We start from the raw sequence: 26,336 nt of genomic DNA, 5'->3' as shown, positions 1-26,336 counted from the left end.
TCTTTGACCTCTCCCTGGACATCCCCTCCACCTACTGGGCTTGATGGAATCCTGCCTATCCCTGTGGAAGCTGCTCAGTTTCCCACCCCTGTCCTCTGCAGGCCCAGAGGAGGTACAGTCTTCTCCTGGGTGGCCATTGCCTCCTCCAGTCCATTGTTCTTCCCCCTCACATCAAACCTTTCCTCCTTAGAAATGGGCACCCCTTCCTCCGGGCCTCTTTCCCCACTGATGGCCTTGCCTCCTATTTCACTGAGGAAGTCGAGGTGCTCTGGGATAGATCCCGGCAACTTTCCATCCTGCTCTGCACGCCCCACTTCTTCCTTTTGGTCTCAGAGTCATGTTGTTGCTGTCCCGTGACTCCTGTCTCCACTGTGCTCTTGATTTATCTCTAAGACCATAGAGCTGTTCTGTTGGAGGACACCTCTCTCTCTCCTAGGGTTTCAGCCTCTCTCCACTGGCTCCTTCCAAAACAATTTATAAATATACTCAAGTCTCTTTCTTTAAATAACATAACAGCAACAACAACAACAAAATTCCTAGAAAGAGTCATCTAGCTTCACTCTGTCATTCCCATTCAGTTTTTCATCCACCATAATCTGGATTTTGTTCCCACCTCCTGGCAAAGAAGACCACCACCTTCCTCTCTGCCAAGTCCAAAGGCCTCTTTTTAGTTCCCATCTGCCTTGCCTTCTAGTTAGCATTTGATACTGTTGACTTCGCCTTCTTAAGGATGATCCATCCTGTCCTATTCTTAGCTTCCTTAGTGGGTTTTTTTTTTTTTTTTTTTTTTTTTTGTTGTACGTGGGCCTCTCACTGTCGTGGCCTCTCCCATTGCGGAGCACAGGCTCTGGACTCACAGGCTCAGCGGCCATGGCTCACAGGCCCAGCCGCTCCGCGGCATGTGGGATCTTCCTGTATCGGGGCACGAACCCGCGTCCCCTGCATCGGCAGGCGGACTCTCAACCACTGCACCACCAGGGAAGCCCCCTTAGTGGGTGTTTGATTCTCTGCCCCAGCTTTAAGCCTTAGTGTGACCAAAGGTTCTGTCTTTGACCCTTTTCCCTGTCCTTCCTTTCTCTCCCATCCTGTCACTCTCCTCTTCACTTTCATTCTGCATAATCCACTCCCAGGGATTCGATGTCAGTTTTGATACTGATGACTTACAAATCGAGTCAGTATGTCATCAGTTCTGAGTTCCAAATTACAATATCCAGGCTCCTGCTGGGGATCACCATGCGATGGGGGTTCCATGGGGTTCCATGCGTGTGAAACTGAGCTCATTATCTTCCCCCACCTCAAACCTGCTCCCCTGTATTCCCAATGATGCCACCTGGAACCACCAAGCTGGAAACTTGGAGTCATCCTTGAAGGCTCCCCTTCACAGATCCACTACATACAATTAGTGGCAAAGTTCTGTACTCTTTTGTTTGCAACATATTCCATATCTCTCATCTTCATGGCTTTGAACCATGTCAGGTCCTTCCTATCTCTAGTTTGGAGCCCTGCAAGGGTCTCCTAACCAGTGCTCCCACCTTCAGTCTTGCTGACCTCTTATTGCCACCAGAGTCATCTTTTGAAAAAACAAAACTTTATGTCACTCCCAAACACTTTAAAGGCTCCCTGTTGCCTACAAGACACAGTTCAAGTTCCATTGCAGGGTTTAAGGAGCCTTACATGGCCTGCACCTGCCCTGACCCCTTCTCTTTCCCTAAACTCCTGCCCCACTCAACACCTTGCTGTTCTCCAAAGTCGCTGTGCTCTTTCATCCCTTTGTGCCTTTGCTCACAATAGTCCCTCTGTTTGGAATAGTCCCCTGCCTGCCTGGTGGATACCACTTAACTTCTGAGACTCCGTTCAAGCACAGCTTCCTCTAGAAAGCCTTCTTTGATCGCTTTCCTAGAGTAAAATTGACCGCCCCCCCCCTTTGTGTCTGCACTGCACCCATAACCAGAGCCACGGTGAGGTGGGAAGAGCTGATGGGGCACTCTGCTCCCGGACCACAGTTGTGCATCTCGAGGCCAGGGGCCCTGTCTTTCATCGCTGTGTGCTTGGTGCCTCACCCAGTGCCTGGTCCCTGGCAGGTCTCAGTACATCGCTTCTATTGGTGCTGGATGGGAAGGTGGGTATGTGGAAGGCCCTGGAAGGATTTTCATTTCCAGCTGCAGAAGGGTCTTGGACTGCGAACAGGGCTGTGAGACTTTATTTATGCAAAGGAAAGTGGCTTCTCCCTCACTTCACCGGTTACTTCCCGGACACCCCCCGCTGCTCTGGAGTGTGTCCCAGGTAGGCAAGGCGGTTGGCAGTAGGCTCTCCTGAAGGCATAGTGTATAGTATTGAGATGAATCCTCTTCCAGCTGCAGCTGGAGGAAAGTACCTGCCAGAGAAGGGGGAGCCACGTGGCAGGAGCCAGAGCACGGATGGTAGGAGCTTGATGGGGTGCTCAGAGCATGTGCACCCAGTTACTCAGTACCTGGGTCCTCTCCTGTGGTACAGGTTGGGCCACTCATACATAGAAAAAAAAACCCTAGTTGGGTTTTCCCTCACTTTGTCTGTGTCTCCTGCAAGTATCCAACCCCACTCTAAAAAGCTGGACCCCTGCTTGGGACTGGATCCTTAACATTCCCTTTCTGTTTGTTCTGGGTGTCGGGGTGGCAGGACAGGGCCTGGGGCTGAGGCGCTCTCTACCTGAAGCTTTGGTGTAAATGGTCTGCTGGTCCGTGCTCTGGGCGACGCAGGGTATGTAAAGCTTCTGGTCCTCAACCTTTTCCACGCCAACGTTCAGCACAGCCAGAGAGCCCATACGGATCAAGCTGGGAGAGGAGGCGGCTTAGCCCCTCCCTCACATGAACCCCTGGCCTCCATCCCTTTACCTCTCTGTCCCCCCATCCTTCTCTTCATCCCGCCCTGCCTCAAGGACTAAAGCGGTTCTGGGCTCAGGGCCCATCTGCCAGCAACCAGAGTCTGACAGCAGAGGTTGCATTCCGGCCGGGAACCAGAGGACTGTGTGGCTGGGGAAGGAGAGTGACAGGCAGGACTTCTACACCTCAACTGCCACGCATGGCTGTCCCCTCAACGGCCAACACCCCAAGGATCCGTACTTACTTTTTGAACCTGATGTTGAGATTTAGGGTGAACAGCCCCTCTCCAGCCAGGTAAGCAGTTTTAGAGACGGTCTCGTCTATCATGGCTGCCAGTGACCCTCCGTGGGCAAACCTAATGGTGGGGGCAGGGGGCAAGGCCAGGGCTGGAACAACCCCACCTCCGTCTTTCCCCAGGAATGGAAAGGAAACAGATCTGGATCCCGTCTGATCAAACCAGTCAAAATCAGCTGATTTGTCTTCCATGTCGCTACAGCATGTGTTAGCAACCACTGATACCATGATTTTATTTCACCGGGAAAAAGCTTTTTTTGTTGTTAGAGTTAATGGAAAAACCTTTTTCAGATTCATCAGCTAATTACCGGCGGCCACTACCATAATTTGGAAAGGTGCACTCCTACAGGGAATGATAAAGCCCCTGAACTTTTGGGCTTTAGTCTCTAAACCATGACCTTGGGCCAGCTCTCACCTCACTAGTCACTATGGCCAGTGTTGAGCCCACATTTTCAAGGTGGGTAAACGTGGAGCTTAACTTAGGACCTATAAAGTGCTGACGAGATAGACCCCCGAGCAGTGCTGCTGGTGGAAAGCCGAGAGCCGGCTTCAGCAGGATGATGCCAACACTTGCTTTATGTACAGCACATAAAACTCTCATTCTCACTTGTGTAAGCTGACCTTCATGCCAAAGCTCCATTGCTGGTTAAGCTGGGGACAATAGAAAGGCACCCAGCTGGGGGCCATGCAACCACACCCACCTGGTTTGACTCCTTGCCTCCACGTTCACTACATGTTTGATCTTGTGTAAGTTGCTAAACCTTTCTGAGCTTTAGTTTTCTCACTGTGAATTGTGAGTAAAAATAATTTCTATCTCATCAGATCAAATGAGGTAATGTTTACAAAACCTCATGTACGCTTCTAGTCACCTCCCTTCTCCTATTGCTTGAAGGAGGGGAAGAGTTGTTGCCGAAGAACCCTAAGCCTGCTCTTCCCTCGTTGTCCTCACTGGCCAGGCAGGAGACCCATCCGCAAGTGTGTAGGTGCTTCAGGGTAGCTCTTGGTCAGCCAGAAGCCTACCCGGCCTCATTGCCTAGGGGCTGGGTGGGTACTTGTCAAGATAATAGAAAATACATATATTGGTCTCTGTCCTTGATTCCTGGCACAGAGCTCCTGAAACTCTCTATTTCCTGGGTGATAGGAGTGTCTTTTCTAATGAGGCAACTCCCGGCTGGTTGAGAGCTGGTCACCAGAAAGACCAAGCCATGATTGGAAGCTTGGAATTTTCAGCCCTGCCCCCCGCCCCTCCCCCAATTCTCTTGAGAAGAGAGAAGGGCTGAAAATGGAGTTCATGATTGATCATACCTATGTGTTGAAGCCTCCATAATAATTCCAATTAGTATGGGTCTCAGAGAGCTTCCAGGTTGGCGAACACATCCACACTAGAAGAGTGGCGCACCCCAACACCGCAGGGACGGGAGCTCCTGCGCTTGGTATTCTCCCAGACCTTACCTTACGGGTTTCTTCCACCTGGATGTTCATCCTTTATCATATCTTTAATAAACTGGTAACTATAAGTGTTTCTCTGAGTTCTGTGAGTGGTTCTAGTAAATTAATCCAACCACAGGAGAGGGTTCTGGGAACCACCAACTGTAGCCAAATCAGACAGAAGTTGTGGGTAACCTGGGGACCTACACTTGCCATCGGCATCTGAAGAAGGGTGGGAGAAGTCTTGTGGGACTGAGACTTTAACCTGTGGGATCTGGCACTACCTCTAGGTAGACAGTGTCAGAATGGAGTTAAATTGTAGGACACCCAGCTGGCGTCACAGGGCATTGCTTGTTGTGGGGAAAAATCTGCGAACATTTGGTGACCAGAAGTGTCGGAAGGGAAGTGTTCTATATGAGAGTAAAGGAGACTCACAGGAAAGACAGACGTAGCAGGGAAGAACTGGGTTTTTCCTTACCCAGGAGATAGACTGAACTGGGTTTTTCTAATTTGGCGCTCATTTCTTCTCTGGACCCCCTCAGTCCTCTGGCTTCAGTGTTGGGTGGTCCTCTTCTGACTCCACGGCCCCACCTCCATGAGGCCCTAAATAAAGTCAGCCACACTCCATCCTATCCCTGCCTTCTTGGGGGTGTTCCTCTTCAGAAGGGAGGGGACCCATGGCCTGGGTAGAGCTCTGACCTAGTCCCCCAGTGTCTGCCTGCACTAGTGTGGAAATCAGTGTCCCCATGGAAGATACCTTAAGGATGGCCAAGGTGACAAAGGGCTGCAGTCTGAATCCATGGCCTGTAGAGGTGCTGACATCTATTAAGCTCTTTGAGTTCTGTTTAACTGCAACTGAGTCTCTCTCAGGCCTTGGGACCCTAAAGCTTCTCCTTCCCCCTCCTCCCTCTTCTCCCTTGCAGGAATTCTGAAACCAACAATAGCATTCAGTGAGTGTCTAAAGCAGGAACAAGGATGGAGAAGGCAGACACCCATGGACACGGTGACCCAGTATTCTCGGGCAAGAAGCTCAGGGCCAGCCTGATTTCCCTCGTGAATGTATTTATGTCCAGTGTGAGTTCTTTCCTGGGTCTATTGCCAGTTTGGAGGCAATGGAGTACAGTGGGAGAAGCAATGGACTTGGAGTCCCAGCTCCTGGATTAGAGACTGGTCCTGACCTTGATGGACTGTGCTACCTTGGGCAAGATGACTTACCTCTGTGTGCCTCAGTTTGCCCATGGATAGAAGGTGAAGTTTGGATAGATGGCCTGATAGCTATATTGTGCTTTATGGTTTATGAGCACATACCTATAGGCCCATAATAGCATATCTATCAGCTATTCTGGAAGGTAGATATTATTGCACCGAGATTTAGGTAAGGAGACTGAAGGCTGGAGGTTAAATTGCTTGCTCGGGATCTCCAAGCAAGCCTGACAGAGCAGGACTGGGAGCCTGGCTCCTAATTCCAGATCCTGTCTTCTTCCAAGTCCAACACATCCTTCTCAAAGTGGCTTCTAAGACCCCTTCTTACTGGAAAATTCCCAGACCTGAATAAGGAGGCTCTTTTTTATCTGCACAGTGGGGACTGAACCAGATGACAGAATATCCTTCCAAGTCTGTGAGACTGGAGCCCAGAGCTTCCCACTCCCAACCCAGCTCCTTAGAGAGAGGTACAGACCCCAGAGCCTGGTTGCACCCAATCCATCTCCTGAGCCAAGCCCAGGAAGCAGCCAAAGGTGTCCCCCGCTGGGCCTGCCTGTGGCCTTACCCTGGGGGCCCCTCCAGGTAGGGGCCTGGTTGGAAAAGACAGACAGACTTCTTCTTGGATGGGTGGAAAAAGATGACATACTCGTAGCTTTGTCCTTCCGTTTCAGTACACCTGGTGAAGATGTGACAGTCACTTTTGTCTGGGGAGAGATGGGGAGTGACAGCTGAAGAAAGGAGTGTGTGAGGGCAGGGGGCCCAGTCAGGATGAAGGGCCAGTCGTTCAGCAGCATGGATGGAGCCCGGCCTCAGGTATAGGGCTGAGGAGAGAACCAGAGGACATACAGGCTCTGCTCTCAGGGAACCTTCAATTGGAGAGCAAGGTACGGACCTGTCCTCAGGGCCCTCGGTCTGAGGGGGACACAGCCCTGTCCTCAGGGAGCCCTGGGTGTGTGGGGACACAGCTCTGTCCTCAGGGAGCCCTGGGTCTATGGGGACACAGCCCTGTCCTCAGGGAGCCCTGGGTCTATGGGGACACAGTTCTGTCCTCAGGGAGCCCTGGGTGTGTGGGGACACAGCCCTGTCCTCAGGGAGCCCTGAGTCTGTGGGGACACAGCCCTGTCCTCAGGGAGCCCTGGGTCTATGGGGACACAGCTCTGTCCTCAGGGAGCCCTGGGTGTGTGGGGACACAGCCCTGTCCTCAGGGAGCCCTGGGTCTATGGGGACACAGCTCTGTCCTCAGGGGGCCCTGGGTCTTGAGGAAGAAACACCCATGAAGTTCCCTGGCTGAGAATAGATGTAGGGTCGGGGCAGGTCAGACTTTAAGAGACCTTAAACATTGAAAATTAAAGTGTATGGCATTTAATTCACATATAATTCAAAATAACAATACTGAACAGAAAAATAAGTGCAGAAGAGTCCCCCAAAGTTCTGATTATTTTTCTCAAGGCGACTATAAGAACTATATCCTTTTTGGATGGAATCCAAAGTCTTCAAAAAATTTTGGTGCACCTGCTTTGTTTTTTCCCTAAACCCAATGTACCACCCATTCATCACTGGGCTGGAAGAACCCATATGTGAATGAGAGAGACAAGTTAACACACACGCATGCTCACACACACGCACACGCAGAGAGATCAAAGTGGAAAACTCTATCACTCGGATCCGTGGGTGTTTCAGGAGAGCCTCTGGGCCTAGCAGAGCAGGGATGGTGTGCGGAGGTCTGCAGTGGTCAAGGGAGAGTCCTCAGACCTTTGTGGGGTGGGCAGGAGGACTTGGGATAAGGCTTGAGAGTAAGGGAAGCAGCCCTGGTGAGAAGGCAGTGGGGCAGGGAGCTGAGTCAGCAGTTCTCCAGTGGGTGCACTCTGGGCTGGGAGCACAGGTAGCTGCTAGGGTGTGCTCTCTTCCCCTGGGAGGAGGGGAGCCAGGGGCCTGAGAGGACGCTTTTCTCATCCACCTGCCTGGGGCTGCAGCGGGAGGGGCGGAGTTAGCAGAAAAAACTTCTGGCGGAGAACTGGCACAGAGCTTGTGAATTTCCTTTTTGAGTGACTCTGACCACAGGGAAGGGGGCTGGCTGATCTGACCCTGGTGGGCTGGGGTGCATGTGTGCCAATGGGCCCTCTGCGCCCAGGCCTTACCTGAGGAAACTGTTAACACTAATGGGAGCTTGAGCTCCTGGATGTGGTTTCTGTTGGACTTGAAGGAGGGCAGTCTGATCCAGCCATCGGCCTTAGTTTTCTCCAGAAATTTGTGGTACAGGTTCAGCATGTCTGGACACCAGCTGGCATTGGGGAGGGCATAATTCTTCAAATCTGTCTTCTCCTGACAGAATCTTGAGACCTGGGCAGGAAAAATCAGGGAGACTAGACAGCTTCCTGGGAGGTGGGCTGCTGCTTGGGCTTCGGGACCTGTAGGTAGTGTGCTCCTGGGTTCCTGGGCTCTTCAATCCCTTCTGCCAGTGTTGACTTGAAGGAAATGGCCCTTGGGGACTCCTGTGGGTGACCAGGGAAGGGGACACTAATGTGCAAAGGAAGGGAAGGAAAGGCATGGGGGCTGACAGAGGCATGCTGCTCTGTGGTGGCGCATTAAAATTGTCCTCTTTTAAAGCCTGTGAGCTGTTCTTTGAGGCTGAGAACGGCTAGTATTAGCCCCACCTTGCAGATGGGGAAACTGAAGAAACACAGCTAAGCTTGCCAAACTTGTGAGTGTGCGAGCTGATGGTCAGACTAGAGCTCATCCTGAGACACTGTCTACCCTGGGGGTGTGACCACAGGTGAGGACCACTGTTATCACCCCCTCACTTCAGGGGCTACTCCAGCTCTGTCCATAGCCGTGGGCCTGCCCGGGGAAGGGGGGCTCCTTTGAAACCTGTTTTGGGTGCGGTACCTTCGGTGGGATGAGGAGGGGTCCTCTGTGATGCCGGATGCTCACGCACCAAACGCACCCATGGGCAGTCGGCCGCACGCAGGGTCCTTTGTCTGGGGGTGTCGCAACTCAGCTGCAACAGTCTGAGTGCCATAGGAGGAAAGTGAGTGGTGGTCACACAAGATTCAGATCAGGTTGAAAGTAACCTGGTAGTCTTAGTTGTGGATCTGGGCTACTTGGTTTCCTTTGCCAAATCAAATAGCTCCCAACAAACTGCTCACCTGCCCCGGCCACAATCTGGGAAGAGGAGATTTGGGGTGCTCCCTACACCCGCGGCCCCCAGGAGAAGGGCTGCCCATCTGGCTGAGCGGAGCACTCACTCACCATGGAGTCCATGGAGGATCCGAATGCTGAGGCAGGGCTGAACGTGGGCAGGATGTAGGGGCCGCCAGGAAGGGCTCCGTGGTGGCTAAGTCTTGCTGCCACCTGGAGGCCTCTTCTCATCATGGCTGAGCGCTGGGATCGGGTCGGCGGGGCTGCAGCAGCGAGGCGAGTGAGTGCACTTTTTCGGCTGCACCTTGGGGCTGTCGGGGCCGCCACCTCTGAGAGAAGCCTCACTCTTTGTCACAAGGCTTTCATTAGCAAGCTGCCACCGCAGATGATTAGGCAAGGCTGGGCTGGTTTGATACAACACCCATAGATGCTTGGGGACTTTACCTGGTCCAGCGTCACCCCCCAACCCCAGCACTTGGGGAGGGGCAGATGCTGCTTGGGCATGAATGCATAGCAGGATTGGCCTGAGTTCAGAAAGAAATATTTATTAAAGGAGCAAAAAAGTACATAATGAAATAGTATAGCGTATGTGAAGCTTTGGAGAGTCGCCCCGGAGTTTTTCTGGGGAGAACTCAGTAATATTCCCAGAAAGATAAGGGAGGTCTAATCCTTGATTGGAGGCTACTGGTGGAGTGTCTGTGTGTGTTGGTGGAGTGTTTGTGGCAGGTGCTCTGCAGCAAGACTCTGAAACCTCTGGTATGATCCTGGGACTCAGAAAACCAACTCGCAGCCCTCAGCCACTCCCTTCTTCTATCTCATGCAGAGGGCAGCCCAGGCAAGCCTCCGCCTGCTGGTCCCTGGTGAGGACAGGGTGGGGAGGCGTGGGGTGGGGTAGGGGGAGGCCTTGGAAGGGGAGGCCAGAAAAGCATTCAGGGAGGGAGCCGCTTAGCAAGGGCATTCTGTGCTTTGGGAACCCCAGGGAGCGGGTGATGGCAGCAGACAATGCTGGGAGTGAGGCAGGGAGCGGGGCAGAGGAGGCTTTGCTGATGACGAGCCTGGAAAAGAGCCAGCTTTGAGTGGGGGAGTGGGGAGGAGTGTTCAGTGAGCATCTGCAAGGGTGCGTGGTATTTCTTGTACTGAATTAAAACTGCCAGTTTTCAACGAAAAGTCCCAGATTTTAATGCACTAGAATAAAGTGTGTTCTAAAGGTCAGAACTATGCAAAGATGAAATTATAATGATGATGATGATGACGATGATGATGATGAGTTTGGTAGGTTCTGAAAGATCTTACTGATTTAATATGGAAATTTAAAGACTTTATCCCACCTCCTGTAGTTAGCTGTCCTAGAAGACTAGGATATAAATATTTTCCTCATCTCTTGTCAAGGTTTGAAGGAAACTTCTTCAAGGACTGAGGGAACCCAGTTTTTTGGTTGATTTAGTCTCTGGGTCTAATCATAAATATTTGAGTTAGTTGTCAACATTTAAAAACAGGGAGTTGGGACTTCCCTAGTGGTCCAGTGGTTAAGAATCCACCTTCCAATGAGGGAGACGCGGGTTCCATCCCTGGTTGGGGAACTAAGATCCCACATGCCATGGGGCAACTAAGCCCGTGCACTGCAACTAGAGAGAAGCCCTTGCACCACAACTAGAGAGGAGCCTGTGTGCCACAACAAAAGATCCCACATGCCGCAACTGAGACCCAAAGCAGCCAAAAATAAAATAAAATAAAACAGGGAGTTTCATACAAAGCAGAAGGCCAAGGGCCTCCAGATAAGTGGAAAAATCTGGCAACAGGATCTTCATTCCTTTGCAGTAGCGTGGAGAGGATGAGGATGCCCCGTGTCCTCTGGCTTGCCCCACCCTCCCCTGATACTGAGCATTCCTTCATTCCCTCTGCCAGCCTCTATGTGTGATACTTGATTTGGGAGATGGGACTCGAGGAGGAGACAGGAGTGAAAAGAGGAATCTTAGAAAGGGTAGACGGACTGAAGGGGAGGCTGAGGAAGAGGGAGTAGGGAGAAGGAGAGGGATCCACAGGGGGCCCCGGAGGCTGGAAGCTGATCCCAGGAAGGTTGTCCCAGGAGGAGGCAGGGGCTGTCATCCCAAGAAGAATCAGTAGCTGAACCTGGGAAAGGAAATCCTTGTTTCATCGCCTGAGTTCATTGTCTGCTTCCTGACACAGAGCTCCTAAATCCCTTGAAGTTTCCTGGGTGACAGGAGTATCTTCTGTTCCAATGAGGTGACTCTGAGTGGACTCCAGATAGCCTCAGGAGTGGGGGTGGTCACCAGAAAGACCAAGCCATGATTAGAAGCTTGGGATTTTCAATCTCACCTCCCATCCTTCAGGAAGGGGAGGGGGTTGGAGACTGACTTAATGATCCATCATCCCAACGTGATGAAGCCTCCATAAAAATCCCAAAATTTAAAAAAATTCTGGGTTGGCACACCCCACCTCCATGGGGACAGAAATTCCTGCACTCAGGATCCTCCCAGACCTTGCCCTATGTATCTCTTCATCTGACTGTTCATGTGTATCTTTTATCATACCCTTCATTAAATCGTAAGCTGGTAAGCGTAAGTAAGTGTTTCTCTGAGTTTGGTGAACTGTTCTAGCCAACAATCAAATCCAAGGAGAGGAGGGCTCATGGAACCTCTGATTTGTAGCCAAGTCAGACAGAAGTTGTGGGTACCTTGGTGACCTATTACTTGTGACTGGCATTTGAAGTGGGGCACAGTCTCGTGGGACTGAGCCTTTAACCAGTGGGGTCTGCACTAACTTTGGTTAGTGTAAGAATTGAATTATAGGGCATCCAACTGGTGTTGCAGAGAATTGCTTGGTGTGGAGGAAAACCGCACACATCTGACATCAGAGGTGTGTGTGAAAGTAAAGGGGAAACACAGGAAGCTTTTCCTGTAGGCACCCTCCTACTTTACTAGTTGTTTTGCAATTTTTGGTTAAGTCAACTTTCAAATCCTTACATCATCATGATTACAAAAATTTTGTTCTCAGCCTTGCCATATGCTATAGTTAGTTTTTATTTCTTGTATAACTTTTATTTTCCTTGAATTGATAATATCTAAGGTTCAACTGGATGCTGTGGTCCAGGAGAATACAGGGAAATTAAAGGACAGTGGTTGAGATGACCAGCCTCCATTTCCCAGCTGGGAGCAGGGAAGAGTGAAAATAAAAGAAATGAAGATCTGGCGATGTCTGTGATATTTAAGAGCAGGAATAATGGGATCAAGGGTATGACAGATGGAAGGTAATTAGAGAGAAAGATATCTGAGGAGAACGTCTATGGTGATGGCAAAATCGTATGTGGGGTGCTGAATTCTGGTGGCTGGCATAAGATGGAGGAAGTTGGTTGTCCAAGGCCATCTAGGAAGAGAAAGATTAGGATTGTGAGGAAAGCGCTCTTTTCCCCCTTTTGGACTCCTTTCCCACCATTTCACACATCTTGTGGATTCTTTCTGCAACGCAGAGCTCTTCCGACACGTGGGCTGGGAATTCACCTACCCAGGGAGGTGGAAAGGTGCTTGGCTAGTGTCTCGAACATGGTCTTTGGCCACAGCCCTTCTCCTTCTGTGTGAACTCAGCTCAGAGAGAACAAAGAACACTCGGCTCAGAGAAAAAGCTTCTCCCCAGACCTGGATAAGCAATTAGAAAACAGGGAAGTCAGTGAAGGTTCAGCGTAATTCAGAACTCCTGTTGGATTCTCATTTAGCTTGTTGTCTGCCTGGTGCATTTCCTGTTTGGGACCTTGTGGGGGAATGTTGAGTTTGGGGCTTCTCTGGCTGAGACATGACAAATCCTCAGAAGCACATCCTGGGCCTGACCTGGCAGGTGGTGCCCAGAAGAACCAGCGGTGGTGTGCTGGTAAGTGGTAAGGGATTAACAGCTCCTGGTGGGGCGGAGAACTCTAATTGGTAGCATTTGCCAGCTTTTGTTGTGTAAATATTCCCATGGTGGCTGATTTCAGGCTACCGATATGATGCCACTGACCCTGACCATGAGGCTGGGAAGAGGTGTGCTCAACCAGCTCTTGCAAGCTGGTAGGCACTGGCTCCGGCACACCACTGAACTGGAAAATTCTTTGGCTTGGAGCGAAGCAACACGGGTAACCAAGGCCGTGGTAGGTTTGGCAGGTCACTTCTTGGTCCCGGGTCCTCCCAAATGTAAACTCGTGCCCTCTTCTCTCTTTTCAAGTTCCCTTCCCTCACAAGACTGACTATGCAATAGCACTTAGTCTCCCCAGCCTTCCCTCCTCCCTTGCTGCCCGCCAAACAAGTTCATAGGACATTTTTTTGTTTAAAGATTTTTGTGTTGTTTCAAGACATTTAAAGAGGAAAATTATAACATTTCCAGAAATCTTATAAAGTCCTCCTCATCTTGGGGGGAGCTGGAAGTCTTCTCAGATCATTCTGGACATGTGGTGGATCTCCCCTGATGGCCAGCAGGGCTGGCTGGCTCCCTGCTGTGATGGGGGATTCCCAGCACTTTGGAGGGGTTCTGTCTGGGATGACACCCATCTGGCCTTTCTGGATGAGGAAGGAACTTCCCTGGTAGCCTTCCTAGACACCATTGCTATTTAGTGCACTGTGAACTGAAATCCCTCCTGAAGACTCGGCCCTATAGGCTCACACAGGGCAATTTCTGGAGGGCTCCCCGACTGCCCATCTCCCTATCAGTTCATGGCTGATCTCCAGACTCCCGCCCAGGCTGGTCCTGCCCTCAGGGACACTTGGTTTCTTGACCTTCTTATGAGCTAAGCGTCAGGGGGCAGGCTGGACCTGAGCCGCTGTGCACTCAGAGAGCGATGGGCAAACTTGAGGGCCCCAAGAGGGGGCTGTGCTGGCCATGTTCCATTCAGGAGTTGCCACCATAGAATCCAGGCCCAGTTGCCAGCTCTTCTCATTTTCCCAAAAAAGCCAGCACAAATCCAGATTTTTATGTGAAAACTTCTAACGTTTAAATGTTGCAACTAATGTATAAAAATTTTGCATGAGCCAGACTGTAATTGGATCTTGTCTTGCACGCAGCTGATCATGTCCCCTGGTTCTAAGCTCATTCTTGGGCCTTTCTCACATCGCTCTTCCAGAAGTTTCTTGCTTGTCTGCCCCAGATCTGTCCTCTCTGAGTCCTCCTAGGTCAGCTGTCTTTTCCTGGTTCCCTCTGGGAGGGACTTTCCTGAGATTCATTTTATACTCTGGTACCCACAGTGGGCCCTTTGGAAAGGAAAATATGTTGGAACAGATTAATCATTTGGCTCTACGGTGCTTCAGGGTTTTTGCTTTATCCAGTTTCTAAGGTTCTTGGTCTTTGCTGTGGGTGGGAAGTGCTAATGGGAGGCTCGGCCTCAGGCTGGTCAAGACAGGAGAAAAAGCTGTCTTCACCGAACCTGGGACACCGGGTGGAGTTAAAAGCAGTTGTTGCTAAGTACTCTGCCCAGAGGGGCTCTGGGTGGGCTGCTGGGATGCTCACCTGGGAGAAGAATAACACAGGGAAGGCAGGGCTATGGCAGAAGACCCCATGCCCAGGGGAGCTGGGGAGCTGATGGGCAGCTGCTGGCTCCAAGTGCTGCTGCCTGGTGTGGTCACTGGGCTGAAGGAGGGGGCCCCCCGGCAGAGTACAGGGTCAGGGAACTAGGCCAACTGAGGGAAGCCTGAGCTCCTCCCAGAAACGTAAGAGCTCGCCCAACTGCTCAGCTGTAACTGATTTCCTGTTTGTGAAATGCTAAGAGGCAGAGAGAGGCAGGATCTCTAAGCTCAGAAAGTGACAAATCCTGAAGGGGGGGGGGGGGGTGGTGTGTGTGTGTGTGTGTGTGTGTGTGTGTGTGTGTGTGTGTGTGTGTGTGTGTGTGTGTGTGTGTGTGTGTGTGTGTGTGTGTGTGTGTGTGTGTGTGTGTGTGTGTGTGTGTGTGTGTGTGTGTGGTGTGTGTGTGTGTGTGCGCGCGCGCGCTCATAGGCCTGGCCAGGCCTGCACCTGAAATTCCCCCTTTCTCATACCCAATCACTTGAGAGGTGGTACCTTCAAAACCAATGGGACAGTCACATCTGTTTTCCAAGCGTGGGGTACAAAGTAAGGTCACATTCATTTTATTTATTTATTTATTTAACATTTATTTATTTATTTGGCTGCGCCAGGTTTTAGTTGCAGCCCGCGAGATCTTCGTTGCCACGTGCGGGACCTTTAGTTGTGGCATGTGAACTCTTAGTTGTGGCGTGCAGGATCTACTTTTCTGACCAGGGATCGAACCTGGGTCCCCTGCATTGGGAGCACAGAGTCTTAACCTCCTTGTGGCACAGTGGTTAAGAATCTGCCTGCCGATGCAGGGGACACGGGTTCGAGCCCTGGTCTGGGAAGATCCCACATGCCACGGAGCAACAAACCCTGTGCGCCACAACTACTGAGCCTGCGCTCTAGAGCCCGCGAGCCACAACTACTGAGCCTGTGTCCCACAGCTACTGAAGCCCACCTGCCTAGACCCATGCTCTGCAACCAGAGAAGCCACAGCAATGAGAGGCTCGCGCACTGCAACCAAGCTGCTCGACGCAGCTAGAAAAAGCCTGAGCACAGCAACGAAGACCCAACACAGCCAATAAATAAATAAAATCATAGTTTTGCTTTTACTAGAAACACCTTATCATAATAGTATTTTAAATGAGATCAATGAAACAGAATACGTCAGTCAGTTTTATGCTTGTAATGTGACTGACAAAGGACTCCTGGAATGTAAGTGACAGCTCTGCTGTTTTCTTGTGTTTGCTCTTCAAAAGTTTGTTTTACTCAAATTTGATTTTACAAAAGACCTATATTAGTACCTGTTTTCACTAACTGAAAGGTACCTGAAGAGGATTTTCGCTTTTATGAAAAAAGTTGAAAAGCAAAAGTAGCATTCAGCATTTTACAGCCAGCCTTTTATTTTTTTTATTTTAAAAAATTTTCTTGGCTGCCGTGCTGCATGGCATATGGGATCTTAGCTCCCTGGCCAGGGATTGAACCCACGACCCCTTCCATTGGAAGCACGGAGTCTTAACCACTGGACCGCCAGGGAAGTCCCTACAGCAAGTCTTTTAGATGCAGTGGGTACCCTAAGCAGCAGCAAGAGTGGCACTGCCAACTCCTTCCCAGGGAACTACACTCAACATCCCAGCAACAAGCAGCCACAGCTTTGAAGTGTGTCTGTGAGCATCTGTGCTTTATCTCAATTTACTTGCAAGATGTGTCCTTAGGTAATTGCTTCTTTGCTTTACACTATTTCAGTTTATGAAAGGTTTCATAGGAACACTGTACTTTGGGATAATGGGGGAAACATGTACTTGCAGTTTTCTCAATTACTTAAAAAAATTATTTATTTGGTTGCAACGGGTCTTAGTTGTGGCAGGCGGGCTCCTTAGTTGCAGCATGCAAACTCTTAGTTGAGGTATGCATGTGGGATCTAGTTCCCTGACCAGGGATCGAACCCATGCCCCCTGCATTGGGAGCACACAGTCTTAACCACTGCGCCACCAGGGAAGTCCCTGTACTTGCATTTTAAGTATTACCTTTTTCAACAGCTTTGTTGAGATAAAATTTAACATACAATTCACATGTTAAAGTATATAATTCAATGCTTTCTGTATATTACATTAAATTTTAAAAGTTGTGGTAAAAAAATATAACATAGAACTAGCCAGTTTAACCACCTTCAAGTGTACAACTCAGTGGCATTAATTACATCCACAATATTGTGTAACTATCACCTCTATTTCCAAAACTTTTTCATCATCCCGAAAAGTTCTGTACCTATTAAACAATAACTCCCTATTCCTCCCTCTCCCCAGCACCCTTTTAACCTCTATTCTATTTTCTGTCTCTATGAATTTGCCTACTCAAGAGACTTCACGCAAGTAGAATCATACAATATTGGTCCTCTTTTGTCTGGCATATTTTGCTTAGCATGTTTTCAAGGTTCATCCATGTTGTAGCATGTGTCAGAATTTCCTTCCTTTTAATGGCTGAATAATATTCTATTTTATGGATTTTACTTACCCATTCATCTGCTGATGGACACTTGGATTGCTTCTACCTTTTAGCCATTGTGAATAATACTGCAATGAACACTGGCATATAAGTACCTGTTTGAGTCCCTCTTTTCAATTCCTTTGGAATGGCTGGGTCATATGGTAATTTTATGTTTAGCTTTTCGAGGAACTGCCGAACTGTCTTCCACAGTGGTCACACCATTTTATATTCCCACTAGCATTGTCTGAGGGTTATGCCAACACTTGTTATTTTCCACTTGGGTTGTTTCCACCTTTTGGTTATTATGAATAATGCTGCTATAAACTTTTGTGTACAAGTTTCTGTGTGGACATATGTTTTCATTTTTCTTGGACATATACCTAGGAGTAGAATTCCTGGGCCATATAGTAATTCTATGTTTAACCTTTTGAGGAACCACCAAACTGTCTTCCATAGCAGCTGCACCATTTTATATTCTGACCAACAATGTAGGAGTGTTCCCATTTCTTCATATTCTCGTTGACACTTGTTATTTTCCATTAAAAAATTATAGTCATCTCAGTGAATATGAAGTGTGGTTTTGATATGCATTTCCTTAATGACCAATGATGTTGAACATATTTTCATGTGCTTGTTGGCAATCTGTATACCTTCTTTGGAGAAATGTCTAATCAAGTCCTTTGCTCATTTTCAAATTGTGGGCTTTTTTTGGGTTGAGCTTTAAGAATTTTTAATATATTCTGGATATTAAACCCTTATCAGATATATGATTTGCAAATATTTTCTCCCATTCTATAGGTTGCCTTTCTACTTTCTTGATAATGTCCTTTGATGCACAAAAGTTTAAAATTTTTATGAGGTCTTGTATGCTGCAACTTTGCTGAATTCGTTTATTAGCTTTAGTTTTTTTTGTAGATTCTTTGGGATTATCTACATATAGACCCTGCCCCACCACCCCAATTCATATGTTGAAATCCTAATGCCCAGTGTGATAGTATTAGTAGGTGGGGCTTTGGGGAAGTGCTTAAGGTGGAGCCCTCATGAATGGGATTAGTGTCCTTATCAAAAAGGATCCAGAGAGATCTCTAGCTCCTTCCACCAAATAAGGACAGGTGAGAAGGTACCAGATATGAACCAGTAAGTGGGCCCTCACCAGAAGGTGACCATGTTGGCATCTTGATCCTGGACTTTCCATTTTAACTGTGAGCAATAAATTTCTGTTTTTTATAAGCTACCTGGTCTGTGGTATTTTGTTACAGAAGTCCAAATGGATTAAAACACTTAGGAAATGAATACAGGCTCCTTCCAGTGATGCTATTACCAATACTATGCTATTGGTAAGATACAATAACACAGCCTATGTTAAAATGGCACAGTAGTTTAATCCTTAGAATCCAAGACAACAGATGTGAGGTATCCAATCCTATAGGAACTAGTTGTGTTTCCTACTGTAGCCAAAAAGATTTGTTTAGATACAACAAAGCTGGTTTTGTAATTTATAATGCACACACACACAACACACACACATACACACATATTCGTGCACCCACATATTTATTCCTTCCTTTGGTTTTCTGGCATTTCCAAGTTTGTGGTAAAAGTTTCAATATGATTTTTTTCTCCAGAATGCAATGGATCAGACATCACACCTATGCAAACTTAAGGAGCCCATTCAAATTTTAGGAGAACCAGACACTTATCCTAAGGAGACAGAAAGAACTGCTGATACTCTCACAGGGAGTGTCTCTGTGTAAAAAAGTTTGGAAGGTGGAAATGGAGCTCCTGGAATTGTATTCAAAAGACTTGTTTAGGAAGGTCCGTGTTAGCAGACTTCACCCGATGGGGGATTCAACAGTGGGTGAGTAGAATAGGACTGAAGACAACTGCTTCTTCTGGAGGAGGGACAGCCTTACGCAGATTGGTATGGAATTCACCAGAAGCTCTTTTATATCAAACTTTTTTCAGGATCCAGCTTTATAAATAAGCCTAAACAACAAAATAACAGAAGATGATTATAAGTCAACTGACTTCAATCTATCTGATGGGACTTCTCTAAGTAGAAATACATATATACACACACAAAAGCACTTTGATTCATATTGGTACCTTCAGGCTATCTGCCCACTCTCATTTTTCAGCCAAATTAAGAATCAACTTTTGGGGACTTCCCTGGTGGTCCAGTGGTTAAGAATCCGCCTTCCAATGCAGGGGATGCGGGTTTGATCCCTGGTTGGGGAACTAAGATCCCACATGCCGCAGGGCAACTAAGCCCATGTGCCGCAACTATTGAGCACGCAGGCCACAACTAGAGAGCCCACGTACAGCAACTACACGGCCCACGTGCTCTGGAGCCTGTGTGACACAACTAGAGAGAAGCCCCGCTCCACAATGAGGAGCCTGCGCAGCACAGTGGAGGATCCTGCAAGCTGCAATGGAGATCCTGTGTGCCCCAACCAAGAACCAACACAGCCAAAAACAAATAAAATAAAAATAATAGAATTTAAAAAAAGGAAAGAACCTTAAGAAAATTTATTAAAAAAAAAAGAATCAACTTTTGATTCTCACAATACTGTATTAGCTCTCCTGGGTAACCAGGTCCTCTGCCACTTGGTCATTTCATGGTTCATTACCACTTCCATTAGAGATAGTCAAGGAAGTGAAAGGAAGTAAAATTACAACTGAGCCATCTGTTACCTTTATGATACTGAAAGGTTTAGTGAGACAGAAAGTATAAACCACAGCCTGGAATAGGATTTTTACATTGACTGTGGATTCAAATTATTCATGATCTTCCTCCTGCTTCTTTTATCTATCATTCCAGCAAACAGCTGACACTTAAGGGAAAAATAAATTTCTTAAACAAGATACAAGAAGCATTAACCATAAAGGAAAAAATTTAATAAATGTGACTATATTTACATTAAAAACTTCTGTTCATAAAAAAGATAACTTAAAGCAAATAAAAGACAACTTATATACTAGAAGGAGATATGTGCAACTTATATAGCCAACAAAAAGATTCGTTTTATAAAAAATAGATAAAGAATTCCTATAAATCAGTTAAAAAAAAAAGAGGAAAAAAACCAATAAAAGAGGCTGAGAAAACAGGAATTTCACAGAATAGGAAACAAATATGGTCAATAAATATATGAAGAGATGCTCAGCTCCATAGGTAATCAGGGAAATGCAACTTTAGATCAAACTGAAATACCATTTTATAACCATTTGATTGGCAAAAATCAAGAAATTTGACTTTACCAATTGCTAGAAAAGATAGGGATCAACAGAATGTCATATATTGCTGGGGGGAATGTAACTTGGTACAGCTTTAGAAAACAGTCTGACATTTCCCTGTAAGGCTGAACACTCTTATACCCTCCAACCCAGAAATTCCACTCCTAAGTATATGCCAAGCTCTTGCCCATATACACCAGCAGGAGACATGAATAAGAATGTTAATAGTAGCGTCATTCATAATAGTCAGGGACCCACCATTAGAGGAAGAGATAAATCCATTGTGGTATAGTCACACAATGGAATATTATACTGCAGTAAATGAGCAAACTTCATAGCCAACAACATGGGTGAACTTCAGTAACATGAAGCTGGGTACAAAAAAAAAAATCAAGTCCCAGAAAAGCACATATAGCACAATCTCTTTTCTACAAAGTTCAAAAACAAACAACTAAACAATATATTACTTAGGCACAAATATATTCTTTTTTTTTTTTACAAATATATTCTTAATCAAACTTTAAAAAAAAACCAATAAGGTATAAAGGAATGAAAATCACAAAATTCTAGATCAGAGTTACCTCTGAAGGAAAAATAGGAGGATGAGGTGGGGAAAAGTAGTTAGGTAGGGATATAATATTATTAAGATTCTGGTTCTTGTTTGATTGTAGGTTTCAGGATGTTTATTATTAAATTAGAAAAATAAATACATTAGTGAATGAGTAAGTAAAAGATGACCATTCACGTACCAATAATGGCTCTGTATCCTAAATCAAGGATTCTGAGTAACCCAAACATGTGCATCTGAGGTCCATTAAAATAAAAAATAAAAACAACAAAAAGGGACTTCCCTGGTGGTCCAGTGGTTAAGACTCCATGCTCCCAAAGCAGGGGGCCCGGTTTGATCCCTGGTCAGGGAACTAGATCCCACGTGCTACAACTAAGATCTGGAGCAGCCAGATTAAATAAATAAATAAATAAATAAAACAAAACAAAAAGCATTGGATATCTAAATTAACTTGTCTAAGTCCGAAGCTACCGAAGGTGAGGCTTCCAGGACCCCTCACTTGCAAAGGCCCTGTGACAGCTGACGATATACAAAGTTACTCATTACCACAGTATTTGAAAGAGCAAAAGACTGAGAAAATATCCATGTCTAGTATCTCCAACTCCAATCCAACACAACAGTGCTCATTCTTGTTAACTCTTTTTCCATATCTGGAACTCCTCTGATGTGAGAAACCTAGCTCCCGTCACGGCTGCCAGCCTGTGCAGACGCCACCCTCTCCCTGTGGGCTCTGACACCCACGCTGCTCCCCATGGGGACTCCTTCCTTCCCATAGTTGGGCTCTGACATCCTGTGCTGGGCCACTCCCCTGTGCAGACACCCTCCACTCCACTCAGGCTCCCAGACAGCGATGGGCTGCTGTAGCCACCCCTCCCTGTGGCTTCCCCCTTATCCCCCAGCCCACCATGCCCGACTCTATCTAATAGCTTTAGAAATATTTAGGAAGGAAGGAAGGAAGGGGTGAAATGGAAGGAAGAAGAAAAAGGCAAGAGAATGGGAAGAACCTCTCTACCTTTTCTACACTGATGATAACATAAACACACTCACTGTCCTGTAGCCTGTTTTTCACTCAATACATAGTAATGACATATAGCTGCATATCATACAAAAAGGAGTTTCCTTATTCTTATTTATGGCACCACAATATTCCACAATAGTTTTTATGGCACACACAATATAGTTTATGGATGAACTGTAGTCTCTTTACCTGGTCTCCTATTGATAGATATTTATGTTTTGCCAATCTTTTGCTAGTGCAAATAACATTGCATGAGTAGCACAACTACTGGAACCCTAGAGCAACCTTACACATTGTAACGTTGCACACATGTTAGTATACCTATGGGATAAAATCCTGAAAATGGGTCAAAAGGTACATGACTATAAATTTGAGAGATATACCAGCTCTCTACCAGCAACCTTACACATTGTAATGTTGCACACGTTAGTATACCTATGGGATAAAATCCTGAAAATGGGTCAAAAGGTACATGACTATAATTTTGAGAGATATACCAGCTCTCTACCAGCAACCTTACACATTGTAATGTTGCACACGTTAGTATACCTATGGGATAAAATCCTGAAAATGGGTCAAAAGGTACATGACTATAATTTTGAGAGATATACCAGCTCTCTACCAGCAACCTTACACATTGTAACGTTGCACACATGTTAGTATACCTATGGGATAAAATCCTGAAAATGGGTCAAAAGGTACATGACTATAACTTTGAGAGATATACCAGCTCTCTACCAGCAATGAGTAAGAATACCTTTAACTTGTTCTTTGCATGCAGGGAATTAAGAATTTCTTGGCATGTATGGGTTATAAAACCAAACCAAAACAAAATGAAAACCCCCCAAAACAAAAAAAACCCAAAATAAATTAAACCAAACCTAAAATAGAAAGTGACAGCTCCTTACCTGTTGCCTCTGAGTACAGGATCTTCTCATCAACACTTCGAACAGTACAAGAAAGAAAGAATTTCCTCCCCTCAATTTTATCAAGTTGGCTATTTATCACAACAACAGAACAGAGGGGGATAGGTCTGCAGAAAAAAAAAATGAAAAAATCCAGCTTTTATCAGATTTATGTAGCATTGAGAGATGATCAGGTGCATGACAGGGGTGGAAATTTATGATACCTGGTATCAGTGGGTGCTGTTTTAGATAAAATGCTGACACCACCAGTTGCTCACACCCCCTTCCTCCCAAGCACCATTGCTCTCAGGTGGCTCCTGGGCACCCAGTCCAGAGACTGCTGTTGTGGGTTAGGTTCAAAGAAATCACCAGATGATTCCAGCTCTGCGATGGCAGAGGCTGTCCCATCTGAAGGGAGCTGAAATCCTTTAAAGAAATGAAAATAGGACCATGGGATGGTCCCAGTCAGCTTCTCTCATTTTCTCTGTCAATCTCTGTCAATTTCTCACCCAATCCCCTTTAGAGTAACTGTCACTAGAAAGACACTGAATAACAAACTCCTGGTAACAGCTTAATGTGCTAATTCAGTGCTGTCCAACAGAACTTTGTGATGACAGAAATGCTCCACAGCTGAGCTGTCCAATATGGTAGCCACAGATGGCTACTGAGCACTCAAAATGTGGTTATTGTGAATGAGAAACCGAATCTTTACATTTATTTAATTTCTATTAATTCAAATTTAAATTTATATAGCTATATGTATCTAGTGGTTACAGTCACCTCTGGGAATCTTAGAGATATAGTACTATAATGAAAAAGGTATCTCTTTAAAGGTATAATTTTAGTTGGTAGAAACATAATGTAGAGTAGGGAGATGTGTTTTATGTTCCTATAGTACCATCATGTGGGTGAAGGAACTACTCCATGTGGAAAGGAAATTAACACTCTGATTACCCCTCTGTCCAGTTTTTGCTCCCAGTAGATTTTCCTGAACTTCTCGATGGAACAACTGAGCTTTGCCAATCCAGGATTTGCTAAGACCCGGGGGACATTAGGTGTTCTTGCCTGCTCAGCATCTCCCTTTCCTACTAACGTTGCGTCTTTCATTTATCCATCTGTCCTACCCCTCACCACACTCTCTCATTCACACACCTACCTTCCCCTTTCTTTGGGGAATCACCTCAATTTTCAGCCCATGTAGGTTAACTAGAGTTGACAGCTGATTCTTACCCCCCATGCCCCCCGCCCCCCCCCGCCCCCCCAGTGACTGGTTGTGCAGGTGGGCATGGGTTGAAACTGTCAATCCTGGAGCTTGTGCTGCAGCCCTTGGGGCTGGGTTCTTTTTCTGCTGGAGTTGCTAGGCTTGCAAGATACAAGCCTGCCTGGTAGCTGTAGCACTACATTGGGAAAGGCTACCCGAGGATGAAGAAGACCTAAAGGAAAAGTGTGGCTGAGACACAGGCACAGATTCCTAATGGCATCCTTGAATACCTGCACCCAGCCATAACTGTCTTCTCAACCATGTAAGCCAATATGTTCCTTTTTTCCTTAAGCTATTGTGAATTAAGAGATCTATCTCTGGAACCTCCCTGGTGGTCCAGTGGTTAAGAATCTGCCTTCCAACGCAGGGGACACAGGTTTGATCCCCGGTTGGGGAACTAAGATCCCACATGCTGTGGGGCAACTAAGTCTGCGTGCCACAACTACTGAGCCCGCGTGCCTCAACTAGAGAGCCTGCGTGCTGCAATGAAAGATCCCACATGCCGCAACAAAGATCCCATGTGCTGCAACTAAGACCTGATGCAGCCAAAAATAAAATAAATAAATAAATAAAATAAATATTAAAGGGCTCCCCTGGTGGCAGAGTGGTTGAGAGTCCGCCTGCCGATGCAGGGGACATGGGTTCGTGCCCAGGTCAGGGAAGATCCCACATGCCGTGGAGCGGCTGGGCCCGTGAGCCATGGTCGCTGAGCCTGTGCGTCCGGAGCCTGTGCTCCGCAATGGGAGAGGCCACAACAGTGAGAGGCCTGTGTACCGCAAAAAATAAATAAATAAATTTTTAAAAATATTAAAAACATTATCACCACTACCGATACATTAAAAAAAAAAGATCTATCCCTTACAATGAAAAATTCCTTGAATAATAAGAGAAAGGAAAAATACAAAATAATATAATAACTGTTTATAGAGTATAATTTTCTAAAGTTCACATGAATCTCAAGGGACCCTGAATAGCCAAAGCAATCTTGAAAAAGAAGAAAAAAGTTGGAAGTCCCACACATCTTGATTTCAAAACATATTACAAAACTACAATAATCAAGACAGTGTGGTACTGGCATAAAGACAGACATATAGATTAATGGAATAGAACAGACAGCGTAGAAATAAACCCTCTCATATATGGTCAAATGAATTTCTACAAGTGACCAATACCACTCAATAGGGAAAGGACAGTCTCTTCAAAAGTGGTGCTGGGAAAACTGGATATCCACATGTAGAAGAATGATGTTGGACCCTTACCTTAAACCATATACAAAAAATAATGTGAAATGGACTGAAGGCCTCCATTGGGGAAAAGCTTCATGACATTGGGTTTGGCAATGATTTCTTGGATATGACATCAAAGGTACAGACAACAAAATAAAAAAAATAGACAAATGGGACTACATCAAACTTAAAAACTTCTGTGCATCAAAGGACACAATCAACAGAGTAAAACAGCAACCTAAAAAATCGGTTGCAAATCATATACCTGATAAGGGGTTAATATCCAGAATATATAAAGAACTCCTACAATTCAACAACAAAAAAACTCACAAAAATCTGATTTAAAAAATGCTTCTTCAAGTGAAGGACTTGAATAGACATTTCTCCAAAGATGATATACAAATGGCCAACAAGCATACGAAAGGATGCTCAATGTCACTAATCATTCAAAAAATGCAAATCAAAGCACAGTGAGCTATCACCTCACATCTATTACGTTGGCTACTATTAAAAAACAAAACCAAACCCAAATAACAAGTCATGGTGAAGATGTGGAGAAACTGGAACCCTTATGCATTGCTGGTGGGACTGTAAAGTGGTGCAGCAGCTATGGAAAACAGTATAGTAGTTCCTCAAAAAATTAAAAGTAGAATTACCATGTAATCTAGCAATCCCACTCTGGGTATACATCCAAAAGAACTGAAAGCAAGATCTCACAGAGATCTGCACACCCATGTTCATTATAGCATTATTCACAATAGCCAAGAGGTGGTAGCAACCCAAATATCCATCAACAGATGAAAGAATAAACAAAATGTGGTATATACATACAATGGAATATTATTCAGCCTTACAAAGGAAGGATATCCTGTTATATGCTACAACATGGATGAATCTTCAAGACATTATGCTAAGTGAAATAAGCCAGTCATAAAAAGACAAATACTGTATGATTCCACTTATATGATGTAACAACAGTAGTCAGATTCACAGAAACAGAAAGTAGAATTATGGCTGTCAGGGGCTGAGGGAAGGGGGATATGGGAAATTATTGTTTAATGGGTATAGAGTTGCAGTTTTGCAAGATGAAAAAGTTCTGGAGATCTGTTTCACAACAGTGTATATATACTTAATACTACTGAACTGTACATTTAAAAAAGGTTAGGCCACTAAATTTTATGTTATGCCTTTTT

General features: G+C 46.2%; 2 protein-coding genes across 4 annotated transcripts in view; both read right to left on the bottom strand.

Moving 5' to 3' along the window:
- Nucleotides 1-818: 818 nt before the first annotated feature.
- THEM5 (thioesterase superfamily member 5) lies at nt 819-14,642 on the bottom strand. Of its 2 annotated transcripts, XM_004320157.4 has the most exons (8): nt 14,409-14,642; nt 12,444-12,574; nt 9,033-12,305; nt 7,922-8,123; nt 6,349-6,487; nt 3,103-3,213; nt 2,686-2,810; nt 819-2,374 (listed from the first exon to the last, which is right to left on the bottom strand). In XM_004320157.4, the coding sequence occupies exons 3-8, from the start codon at nt 9,153-9,155 to the stop codon at nt 2,235-2,237; spliced, it is 840 nt and encodes a 279-aa protein (XP_004320205.3). In that variant the 5' UTR covers nt 9,156-12,305; nt 12,444-12,574; nt 14,409-14,642; the 3' UTR covers nt 819-2,234. The 2 variants fall into 2 exon arrangements, with proteins under 2 accessions (XP_004320205.3, XP_019775686.2); XM_019920127.3 differs by lacking the exons at nt 819-2,374; nt 12,444-12,574; nt 14,409-14,642 and having other exon boundaries at nt 2,525-2,810; nt 9,033-9,164.
- Nucleotides 14,643-18,468: 3,826 nt separating this feature from the next.
- Nucleotides 18,469-26,336, bottom strand: part of THEM4 (thioesterase superfamily member 4) — a 38,054-nt gene continuing 30,186 nt past the window's right edge. Inside the window, exons 5-6 of one of the 2 annotated variants that reach the window (XM_019919542.3) lie at nt 22,660-22,784; nt 18,469-18,917 (exon numbers count right to left, since the gene is read on the bottom strand). In XM_019919542.3, the coding sequence (XP_019775101.2) occupies nt 18,877-18,917; nt 22,660-22,784 (166 nt within the window). In that variant the 3' untranslated portion in view covers nt 18,469-18,876. Of the gene's footprint in view, nt 18,918-22,658; nt 22,785-22,880; nt 23,083-26,336 lie in introns of those variants that run through there. The other variant, XR_002173098.3, reaches the window with a different exon arrangement.

The sequence above is a fragment of the Tursiops truncatus genome, chromosome 1 (genome assembly GCF_011762595.2).
Source record: "Tursiops truncatus isolate mTurTru1 chromosome 1, mTurTru1.mat.Y, whole genome shotgun sequence".
Lineage (NCBI taxonomy): Eukaryota > Metazoa > Chordata > Mammalia > Artiodactyla > Delphinidae > Tursiops > Tursiops truncatus.
This window is presented reverse-complemented; position numbering and strand designations above follow the sequence as displayed.